Source organism: Rattus norvegicus, chromosome 8 (genome assembly GCF_021556685.1).
Source record: "Rattus norvegicus strain SHRSP/BbbUtx chromosome 8, alternate assembly SHRSP_T2T, whole genome shotgun sequence".
In the NCBI taxonomy this organism is placed as follows: Eukaryota; Metazoa; Chordata; class Mammalia; order Rodentia; family Muridae; genus Rattus; species Rattus norvegicus.
Genome location: NC_141541.1, coordinates 109,087,877 through 109,100,750, shown reverse-complemented (window position 1 = coordinate 109,100,750; position 12,874 = coordinate 109,087,877). Strand labels below are relative to the sequence as shown.

At 33.7% G+C, this 12,874-nt stretch overlaps 1 protein-coding gene across 6 annotated transcripts in view; it reads right to left on the bottom strand.

The window, feature by feature from the left end:
• The window catches only part of Stag1 (STAG1 cohesin complex component), a 383,606-nt gene that overhangs the window by 252,622 nt on the left and 118,110 nt on the right, over positions 1–12,874 (bottom strand). For all 6 annotated transcript variants that reach the window (XM_087562318.1, XM_087562317.1, NM_001433817.1 and 3 more), the window contains one exon: positions 6,230–6,394. In XM_087562318.1, the coding sequence (XP_087418444.1) occupies positions 6,230–6,394 (165 nt within the window). The remainder of the gene's footprint in view (positions 1–6,229; positions 6,395–12,874) is intronic.

Genomic DNA, 12,874 nt, shown 5'->3' with positions numbered 1-12,874 from the left:
ACAATATATAAAAGAGCACTTTAGACAGAAGCAAAAATATTTACGTTCTTCCTTTAAAGTAAAACTAGAACATACCATTGCATATATTTAAATATCTACAAACAATATGAATGTTTACATGTACCTAAAAAAAGTTAATTTTTCCTAAAACATACTTAATGGAATAAAAAGCTGTGTGTGTGTGTGTGTACAATCATTCATAGTTGCATGTACATATGACTATTAGTTTCAAGCAATAACGATAACTTCTTTCCTTAGTCTACCCAAGACTATCTACATACAATGTGATACAAAATACCTTAAGGGGGAAAAAAAAAAGAATATTATCAAAACTCACCAGTTACTTTAAGACTTGAAATCAGCAAGACTACAAAATGTTTTATAATAGCAATGTGTTCAGTAAAAGTTTAAATAAGGAAAAAAAAACAGGTACCTTTTTGGATATAATATAACAGCGTAGTGAGAAAAGTTACTACTTACGTAGTGAACAAGGAAAGAGTCTTACACATGCTAAAGAAGTTCTCTACCACCAAGCTACACCCTTGGATCTCAGAAAACTGTTAATCTGAGTTGATAACCCTTCATAACTCCAATTTTAAGTAACTTAAACATAACCTATTTTTAACCTATGACTAATAAGAAGCTTTTGTAATATGTTTTGGAGAAGCTAGAAACAAAACCATTGTTGTATACCTTTTCTGTGGTTACTTTAAAAATAGCTACAGTGTGGCAAATGCATGTTCTCTTTTAAGCCATACATTCAAGTAAGGAAGCAAATATGTAGCCAAGACTACATTTCTAGGTTCCCTTTAAAGTAAGTTCCTATCAATGGAATGGAACAAAAGGGACAAAATACATCTAAATAAGTACTGTTTTTTGGGGTTTCATTTGGGTTTTTGTTGTTGTTTTTGGGGGTTTTTTATATTTATTTATTTATTTGTTATTTATTTATTTATTTATTTATTTATTTTTGATTGACTACCTACAGATGACATGGAGCATCTTACATTGGGAAAAGCCAGAAATTAGAAGAAACATAGATATGTGAATTACCTTATGAAGATGAAAAAAATACAAAACCAACCACTAGCTCTCATAAAAGTTAAACAAAATGAGAAATTATCTAATACAACTAGTTACTTGTCTTAAGATCTTAAATTTTGTTTTAACAGCACATGAATATCATTGTGGATAATTTTTCCTCCATTATAAAACTGAAAAGCTCATGAATGTCACTTTCCCATAAGATCTTTCAAAAAGCTGTTGGTATCTGACTCCAATCTCTTAAAACCTACCAATCATCATCAAAATTGCTCCAAGAAAGAAACTGACAAAAATGTAAACACGATCAAGCAAATTATGCTAACTATTCCTATTGCTATATAGGAATAGCAAATTATGCTAACTATTCCTATTGCTATATAGAAAACCATGAGTTTCCTATTTAATTTTTGGAGAGAGAGGGCTCAAGTGAGGTCAGAAGACAAATTGCAGGATTGAACTGTGTCTGTCCCCTTATCATGTGGATTCTGGAGGCCAAATTTAGTTCATCAGGTTTCACGGCAAGTTGAGCCACCTCACTTTTTAATGTTAATTTTCTGTAAAAGAACCCTGATATTCTCAGTTCTAATACTATAGGAAATTTTCCCTTGAAATTTTAATACAAACATGTTTATCTTCTGTGAATATGGCTACATCTGTTCTTTGCAATTACTACAGCTTTTCACTTTTGTTGTTTTCATATTTTGTTTGGCTTTTCATTACTGTTGGTTTAAGACACTGGCTATGGATTCCATACAGCAAGTAATAAGCAGTAATGATAAATAATGCTTGGGCCAGGGACAATGTCTGTATTTCACTATGAAAAAGACACATTGAGAATTGTGTGGTCTTGAGGGACATTAACATTTACTGTCAACAGAAGTTCCTTGTTTTCCCCATTCGTAAAGTTTTTACAATGAGTATGAAATAATTTTTATACAGACTCAATACCAATTCAGATAGTATATATCTTTTCCTGTAACATGATTATTTGACACATTATAGTACAAGATTGTCTAATATCAATCCATCCTTGCATTTCTGACATAAATTTACATTGTCTTATTATTATCTTCTTTCCTTCTCTGGGCTACATTCTAAGCAAATGTCTAAAAGAAAAGTTATTCTTGAATATTTTCATACTCCCCAATGATCCCACTAATTTTTTGAACAATATATTTCAACAATTTATTTTCAGCCTTTAAGACTGGCTCTATTTTTTAATCTGTTTTTGTTTGATTTATTCCCTATCTTAATTAAATGATTATTTATTTGTTTATTAATTTATTTTTGGTCTAAATATTTAGGTAATTTTTATAATAACTATGAATAATAAGTGTAACAGGAACACTGAAGGACAGCTTGAGATATATGATATTCAATTATTTTTCTCACTGTGGTGACAAGGTTCCTAAAGGAAATATTGTTAAGAGAGGAAAATTTTATTTTAGCTTTCAGTCTCAGAGGATTTCAGCTTTATTGATGAGAAAGGCAGAGAAGAGGTCATGGCAGTAGGAGTCAGCAGCAGAGACATGTTCACATGGTAGCTAATCAAAAAGGACAAGAGCAAGCTGAAATCAGGAGACCGAAACATTTAACGTCCCACCTAATAGGTACTAACTATGGCAAGCAGGGCTTATATGCTAAGGGCTGCATAACCTCCAATGCATCACCACTAGTGACAAGAAGCAGCTCTGAAACATTAGACTTTTAAGGACATATCAGATTAGTACTGTACTACATACATGATCATTATAAGCCTACACCTGTCTAGTAGCACTTCAGCTTTAACTGTAGGCAAGGACAGTAAAAACCTTACTTTTGAGACAAATCTGTATATTTCATTTCTTAGGAATTAATTTAAGTTCTTTTAACCCACAAATGTCGAGTTCTTGAATACCACCAAGTTCTTCTCTATTAAAACACAAATTCTGTTCATTATAGTATTCTTCTATAAAAAATACATAAACATTTTTTCCAAATTCATTGATATCATGTAATGCCTCAGTCCAACATCTATGTCTGAGATAGGATATTGCTCTAATTTCATGCTCCTCTAGCCTCAGTCTTTGGTTAGAGGAGTACAAGACCATGCACAGCTTTTATACTCTCTACAGGACAGTTTGTCATGGCATTATGTTTGAAGTGGATAGCCAATAAATAATGAAATTAATAAAAGGTCCTTATCAATCTTGTAAGCATGCATGCTCTTGGATAGGGAACGACACAAGAAAATTTGTTACAAAACAATTCCACATTTACACTTTAAATATAATAAAAATGATCAAATATACTACGTCTAGGAGATATTGTCTACAAACAAAATTAAGATATACTGAATAGGGGTTGGGGATTTAGCTCAGTGGTAGAGCACTTGCCTAGGAAGCGCAAGGCCCTGGGTTCGGTCCCCAGCTCCAAAAAAAAAAAAAAAAAAAAAAGATATACTGAATAAATCACAGCCAGAGTGTATGAGCAAAAAAAAAAAACAAATAAATTTGAAAAATCAGAAGGCAAATAAATACAAAATAAAATGCCACCAATAGGTTGCAAGGTTAAAAACAAAATGACCAAAGTTTATATATTAATCTCAATATACCAAGAAAAATATGAGTGCTAATTATTTTAAAAGTTTTTAAAATAGTGAATAAAAGTTGAAAAGAAAGCAATAAAATTATACTCAAAATATTACATCAAAATCAAATTCTGAAGGATATAGTGTCCTAATAATCCATATTCAGAAAATGTGGTAGAAAAGTGATGTTAGAGTAATATATAAAATATTACCTTGATTAAGAATTTCTTTAAAATATAGCATTTTGCTCATATGACATTATTTTGTGGCTGGGTAGATAGGTCGTTTGATAAAGTGGCTGCTATATGTGTCAAAGAACCTGGGTTCAATCCCTAGAGCCCCCATTAAACATGATGATAGGACTCAAAAGATGGCTCAGGAGTAAAGAGTGCTTGCTGCGTGGTTCCCAGAAACCACATCAGTTGGATCACAACTTCCGCTCCAAGAGATGTATGCTGCTTGTTTTCTGGGTTCCCAACCATCTGAACTCCTACGTTCACACTCCACTACCACACACATACACAAAACTAAGAATATCAACCTTACAAAAGTATACATACTATCACGACTAGCCAGTTTGGTAAAAAAAAAATTTTAGAAGGCTTTATTAATATTAATTTTAATGTTCACTTATGATGTTTTAAAATATTTATAATATGCGTTTTTACATAAAAATGCAGAATTTCTGAGAATATTAAATTTATATAAATTCATGCTTACATAATTCTTCCCTAATTCTTATGTTTTTCTTTCTAGTCAAAATTGAGAAGACTATAGCCTGTTAATATTTTTCTCTCAAAGTCTAATGGATATATGTTCAAACTTAATGGCCAAGACACTTGGTTTTTAAAATACGCTAATATACAGACAATCATTTACTACTTCAGAACTGGAAATTCAATAGTTGTTGTGCAACTTAGAATTTTACCAATATAATCCCACATTGTTGGTGGTCACACAATGCAAAGACCAATGTACACATCAATATATAAAAAAGACAATATAAATTAAATTCCTTTAAGAGTTTAACCGGGAAAGTGAATAACACTCGAAATGTATATAAGAAATACTCAAGTTAATTAAAAAAAAAAAAAAAAAGAAAAAGAAATACTCAAGTTAATAAAAAAAAAAAAGAAGGAGTGAAGCATTAAAAAAAAAGAGTTTTAAAATAAAATGGAAATAAAAAATAAAGACAAACTAATAACAAACTGTATTGGTCCTGAGTGTTAACTCTAGTTCATAAATTACTAACATGCTTTTCAGACTTAAATTGAAATGCAATTTTAAAATGAGCAAATGAGAAATTAAACAAAAATTTAGCTTAATGTTAATAATTGGTAATCAAGAAAATAAAAATTAACATAATAATTGATACTTTCTTAAATTATCAATTAAGTTTGAAATACAAAACACCAGTACAAAGAAATTGAAACTGAAAAGTTTGTTTGTTTTTCAAGACTGTTTCTTTAGGTAGTCTTAGCTGTCGTAGAACGAGCTCTACATACCACACCAGCAAAAGAACTCACGGATCTGTCTACCTCCTGAATGCTGAAATTAAAGGCATAGGCCACCACTGCCCAGTTACACTCCTTTTTTTTTTTTTTTTTTTATTACTGGGTTATTTATATGTTCTTCTGGAAGAGCCACCCTATGAAGCAGAGGCTATCCTCAAGTTCATAAACCTCCTGCCTAGCCACCAGAGTGCTGGATTTCAAATTTGTGTTTAATACTCGCCATATTCAACTAAACACACCTTCAAGTTATAAATGCATTTTATTAATTCCTCCACTTCTTGTGAAGAGTAAAAGTTGAAATTATTAGAAATATGGTATTTATGTATAATTTTAAGAAAATAGGCCCTGAAGCAAAAAACAAAATCCATTTTTTAATGGATGTACAAAGACTAACATGATGAGTATATTTTGATAGTAAAAAATAATGTAGAATGTTAAAGGAGTGGTCAAATAACTCTGGTTTACATTTTTAATGAAGTCATCAATAAAATCAAGGATCATTTTATTTTATTGTTGAAGAAATGAAATATAAGAGACAGTAAGTAGATTACTAAAATATAAAAATAAAATGTGAAAAACAGTAAAAATATCACCCTAAGCTAAGGAAATAACTCAATACATAAAGTGCTTATTATATAATCATAAGGATCTGAGTCTCCAAACATCTCCCACACCACACACACACAGACAAACTGCTCTCAATACTCTAAAATCCACGTTACACATATCAAATCAAGGTCAAAACTACATCAAGACAATACAAATTCTCTTGGGCATCTCCTACTATCATTTTCTTCAGTGTAACTGAAAGAATACCTTGGTAATGAACAAATGTCCTTTATAAGCTAAACCGAAACACACAGCCCACAAAGAATAACATTTGGCTCAGCCAAAACTTAGCTGTACAGAGGTTGAAGGAACGACTAAGTAGTAGAGTGCATGCTCAGAGGAATCAAGATGCTGGGTAGAAAAGGTACCATCAAAAACATACAGACACTGACACACACAATCCACGTGAAGTGTCAATGTGCACACTAGCAGATTCCATATACATTATTGGTTGCCTTGCTTTACATAGGAAATAAAAACATGTAAGAATTACCTGCATTGCACTCTTCCCCAGCTTCACCACCTCAAATAAGGTGACGGGATCCCCTTCGCCGTTCTGTTGAGGGTGCCCATTAGCTCTTCCGCGACCCACTCCTCTAATTCCAGCTTCAATTCTGCTCTTTTCTCCTGGAGATTTTCGAGGTTTCTTATTTGTTGACTGAATAAAAAGATTAAAAAAAGTGCATTAAATACAAACTTTCTTGTTTTATATACACATAAATCTTAAATTGTTTGATCCAATAACGGTGTTTTGATACTATAGGTCAAAGATCAATCCTTAAACAAGATCAATGTAATATTTTCAATGACCAAAAAATTACAATAAAAACATTGAAATTGAAGAGTTATTAAAATAAAATTTTAAATATGATTAGATTTTTTATATGGCAATGTTTAATGGTTTAATTATATCTACTTTTGACGTTACCAAATTTATATCTTCCTTTATATACTCTCCTGAACTTTGAGAGCCTAGTTCACTAAAACACTCCTAGGAAATTCTGTATTTCCAATTTTGTTGATGAATTACTCAAAAAAATATTTTGTTTTTTCAACAAATACTCTAAGTGGGCACTCTTGAAGCTGGTCAAGATACTGGGCATACGACAAAGTCAAAACAGTTCTGTTCTGACACAGCCTAAATGATCACTACCCTCCTGCCACAGTTATTTCCCCCTTTTGGTTTTCCCAGACATATTCTTATTTAGTCCAAGCTAACCTCAAACTCACTATGTGACTGAAAAATAACAACAACAACAACAACAACAACAACAACAGCAACAACACATCTAAACTCCTGATCCTCCACCTCCCAAGTGCTGGTATTACAGGCATTCACCACTGCACTGTTTCTGCAGGGCACTGACAGAACCCAGGGCCTTGTGCATGGTAGGCAGACATTCTCCAAATTGAAATGCAGCCCCAGCCCACTAGGTTTTCAACACTCATACTAGCTACTACTATATCCTAAAGCGAGAAGAAATACGAGAAATTTTTCTGTTGCTACTTTATCCAAATCCAGAAATGTTTATTCATTTATGCATCAACTAGTTACATGGTTAATGCTTCATCAAATTAGCCAACATCAATTTTGCTAAATAAAAATTAAGAGACTTTATCAATTACTACTACCTACAGCCTCACTATTTCTCTCTTTTGTTTTCCCCATACACAATCTTATATAAGAGGCTAACCTCAAACACACTATGTAATTAAAAAGATCCCTAAAACTTTAAAAAGTCCCATGATTTTGTAGCTTATACTATCGCTTTCTATACAATAGTCATTTGCCATTTGGTGTTAATCAGGTCTTGGTTTGGCATTTTTCTTTTCAATAATTATACTTTTTGAGTAATTTATTTTTCATTGGAGCCCTGTTCCAATTGCCAATTTTCAGCCTCGTGTCTCCAAATCTATATTTATTTGTCTTCCTTTATGATGCTGGAACATATTCATTGCTATGTGCTGCAGTACTGGCCTTTATAAACAGAGGGTACTATAGGAGCAATATGCAGCATAGCAAGGGAGGGGGTAGGGAGAAACTTCTACAGGATTTGAGTTTTGTGAACTTGTCACAGTTTTAGTGTCATCCTAGCACAATCACAGTCACAGCTTCCAGTCCTTTTTTTTTTAATTTATTTAATTTTTTTTTTTACTTAAGTCATTTCATGTCCCACTCACTGCCTCCCTCCAGGTCACCCCCTCCCACAATCCTTCCCATCTCTTCCTCTGAGCAGGTGTGGGTCCCCCTGGGCAACCTCTATCTCACCCCACCTCCACCAGAGACACTTCAAGTCTCTGAGAGGATAGGCACTTCCTCTCCCACTGAAGCCAGACAGAGCAGCTCAGCTACTAGAACAAATCTCACTTACAAGCTATAGTTTTTAGGATAGCCCCCATCCCAGCTGTTCAGGACCCAGATGAAGGTCAAGCTCCACATCTGCTACTTATGAACGGGGAGACTTAGGTCCAGCAGCTGACTCAGACAGATAAAGACACCCAGAGCCTAACATTGGATAGAGCCTGGTTACTCTTAGGGAATAATAGAAGGAAGAATTTCAGGCACTGAAGGGGATAGGAATTCTACAGAAAGACCAACAGAGTTAATGAACCTGGACCCTTGGGGCTCTGAGAGTCTGAACTACTAACCAAAGAACATACACAGGCTGCAGCTTCCGCTCTTAAAAAGCAGTAAGTAATTTCTTGTTATCTTCCCAGAGACACTTAAGATATGTAGAAACATGATTTTGTTACTTATTCAAACATCTGAAACATTCCATTTCTATTAATATGTTTTATATCTTTTAAAAAAATCTTGATTTTTTTGCTTTTTCAGAGTTTGTTCCATGAGAGTGCATAAATTTTAGCCATTAACTTGTTGATGGACAGTTCTTTTACCTTTTTCTTTTTATGCCAGGTGAAGGTAGGGGGTGGCCCAGAAGACCATGCCCCTCTCTAAGAATGTAGTAGCAGTTAAAGATTGCTGGGTAAGGAGACTCATGTGCTTCCACACCCTCATAGCCTGCAATCCTCCTGAGTATATTATAGGCAGTTAACGGTTTCTGGGAGAGTGACTTTTTAGTAGTTTAGTTGCTTATACCTAAGATCCTCAAATATCTCTAAATGAATGCACTGGTATTCCAAGCTAGATGAGTGGAATCTTATCTTAGATGACCTACCTGTAGTAAATAGATGCTGCATTGTATCCCCCCCGGAAGATTCACATATCAAATTTTAAGTACATGTTAATTATAAGACAATACAACCAAATATTCACAAACTGAATAGATTAGATTAAAATCAAGGAGAATCCAACTAATGCCCTTGCTTATCTTTTTTAAACATTCCAAAATAACAATTTAACACAGGCTGAATAAAAGACATGTTGCAGGACGGACAGACAGAGAAAGAGAAAGAGAAAGAGAAAGAGAAAGAGAGAGAGAGAGAGAGAGAGAGAGAGAGAGAGAGAGAGAGAGAAACAAAGAAAGCATGCCCATTAACAAGTAGAATGCTTAGTATTTGGTTGGTCCCAAACTAGAAATTAGTAAATTTTGAGAATACCTAGTTAAATAGATAATGGTTTCAATTTCAAATTTCCTGGTTTTGACAACTATGTAAAACTTAGTGTCATGCCCTAGTTCCTAGAAAATATGCACTTAAGTATGCAGAGCTCACTTGTTGTCCATAAAATAATAGGGTAGTGGAAAATCCTGAAAACTGGAAGTATCCATAACTGTAATAGCACTAAACAAAGGGGAAATTTACAGTAACCATAAAATGGATAATTATAATGCCAAGCAACCAGAGCTTCCAGGGACTAAGCCACTACCTAAAGACTATACATGGATTGACCCTGGACTCTGACCTCATAGGTAGCAATGAATAGCCTAGTAAGAGCACCAGTGGAAGGGGAAGCCCTTGGTCCTGCCAAGACTGAACCTTCAGTGAACGGGATTGTTGGGGGGAGGGTGGTAATGGGGGGAGAATGGGGAGGGGAACACCCATATAGGGGGATGTTGGCCTGGAAACCAGGAAAAGGAATAACAATTGAAATGTAAATAAGAAATACCCAATTTAATATGGATAAAAAAAAGTGCAATAAATGTTTAATAGATTAAAAAAATTAAAATATTCAATGTGGGAAAATGAACTTACTTTACATTGATGATGGGGCTTTAAATTGAAGTAATTATTGAAGGAAAACATTTAGTGCGTCCCAATTTACACATGCATCCTATAAACCATAAATTCCAGTCTTTTTTGTGTGTGTGTGTGTGTACATATATGCACTTGAATGACATGCACACTAAAAACAAAAAAGATGTATTCATAGATATTAATGGATTTATACCTAACAGTCATACCAGAAAACAAATGACAAAATAAATATTAGTATATACAATACTTATATACATACTACAATAAGCAGCAACTTAAAATAACTACTGTTGGGCAGTGGTGGTATCCGCCTTTAACTCTGTAGGCTGAGGCAGGTGGATCTCTATGAGTTCAAGGCCAGACTCGTCTATAGGACATCCAGGGTACACAGAGAAACCCTGTTTCAAAAAAACGAACAAACAAATAATAGGAAAATTACTACCCACATAAATAAGCATTCTGCACAGAAGAGTAAGAACAAAAGACACCTGGAAAAAAGTGAATGTGTTTCCATAAAGTTGACAGATGAACTGAGAAACCTTGAATCTAATTTACATTTAGGTAAAAGGGTTACAATGAAATTTTTCTAGCACTGAGAAAATGATCCTTAAGTGAGTGATCCTCAATATCAGAGGGGGTGCTTTTAGTACTTAAGGATAGTCAAGTCCTTTACATGAAGGAGCATATGAATATGTATATTTGCCTGTTTCTTTAATTCAAATCTTACTTATATAATGTTAATACTGTATAAACAGTTACACGCCTCCCCGCACTGTGATGCCTGAGCTCAAGGCCTTATATATGCAGGCCCCCATCCCTAACCCAGAAGCAATCTTTAATTGATAACAACTTGAAAAGGAAAAAAAAATTACTTTTTCCCAATGGAGTCTTATTAGATTAAAAAAAAAAACACACTTTTTTTTTTTAATTAGATATATTTCTTTACCTACATTTCAAATGTTATTCCCCTTTCCGGTTTGAGAACAGGCTCCGGAACCAGCAGGAGACAAAACAAACCAAAGGGTATTTTGGAGGTTTTTGCCTTACAATGTTCTGTCTGGCACTTCTTCTTTTTTTTTTTTAACACCTTTCAGATCTATTGTTTTATATTATACTTTACAATTTAGTTTTGATGGGCTTTCTGTGTGTGTGAATCTGTGTGTCTCAGCATTTGCATATGTTTCTTGTGGTTTTTCCATGGCACTTTTTCCTTTAATATTTTTAGGAGCTATTTATGTCTGTGTCCTATTCTGGTTTGTTTTTATCTTTATTTTAGATGTTGGTTATATCTTAATGAGGGAAAGAGAGAAAGCAAGGTGATGGATAAAGAAGGAAGGAGGATGTGGGAGGAGTTAGAGGGAGAAAAACTATAAAATATATTATATGAAAATAATCTTTTCCAATTAAAATAAGAAATAAAAGTATAGAGATCAAGTTCTCAAATAAATAACAAGAGGGTAAGTAAATGAGTAAATAACAAATACATCAAGAAATATATGTGTTAAACATGCAGTAGCCTTTAAGAAAAAGCTCATCTATTAATAAATTTTTATGTTCCAAGCAATACACTGCAGTAAATTTATAATTCAGTTAGTTAGTTTGTTCATTCAGAAAAGTGCAAAGAAAAAGATTAAAAACACTGTCATTCAACACTATTTTCTAAGAATATGAGTCTTCAGAGCATCTATAACTACAAGAGAACTTCAACAAGGTCAGAAGTTTTTAAATAGAAGGAGGTGTTGGGGAAGGACATTAGACCCTTACCTGAAGAATGCCTCCTTCCTAATGCTACCCTTGCCCCTGAATTGTATGTAATTCTATATGGTCTCAGTAAGGTGCTAAACACATAGAAGATATAAAGTTCATTAAAGGGGATACTCCATCCACACAGCTACGGGGACCAGTTATCCATGTTAGTAAGAGACTGCTGTTCAAACTCATAGTCCGGCTCCTTAAGTAAGCCCAATGCACTTAATGGTTCACCAAAAAATAGAAGTACAGTTCTCTGATCCAACACTCACTCTCTATCTGGTGCGAGTAGAAGTTAACAAAACACATACCCTTCTTCAGAATCAAATCTTATGGTTCCTAGAAATCCTAGAAAATAGCAATTCTACTTTTTGAATGTATTATATGAAAACACTGCCTACATTCTCACAACAGCATTATAAAGACGGTATCAGTAGGCTTGGATACAAAATGAATGCTCAGTACAAGGAAGCTATTAGATATCTCTGACAGTGTTCTGAGCACTGGAAGAATACTATAATGCTCAAAGTGATACTACCGTTTCTTGTGAACTTTCAATGTCAATGCAAATCAGGTTGCTTGACTTTGGATAGGAAAATGCTTAATCTTTCACATGAACTACATCTGGTGACAAGAATAGTTCACTAATGCTTTAAAAGGTGTCAAATATTTTCTTATTTGTTTTCAGACAAAAGTATACTTACTATAGAGACTTTTCACCAATTTACCCCCAAATTTCATATAGAATATTTCATATTAAAACAAATCTAAAGTTTATATAAAAGCTAAAATACTAAAAGAACTACTACATACACTGTATTAAATTTTTCTAGGTTTCCACAGTCTACCATTCCTTTTGCTTACTTGCTTGCCCTCTATCCTCCACTTCTGTGAATCATTTAAAATACAAATGCTAGAGCCCCTAAATAAAAGAATTCTTCTATATACCATGTTCAACTATCAAAGCTAGATAATTAACATCAAATTCTATCTAATCCACAGAACCTGGAATGTTAAGTATATAGGGTTGTTTCTTCAAAGGAAGGAATGCAAAACCCATTTTCTGTCCAGAGGGCTGAGTACAAGTGCTTTCTAGCCTGGTGACCTTTATGTAGTCTGGCACCAGATGCTCCTCCAGACCCATTCTTATACACTTGTTTTTCTCAATCTATAGACTGAGGAACCTTACTGAAAGTCTCACATGTAGTTTACAAAGAGTTTCAGTGTAGTC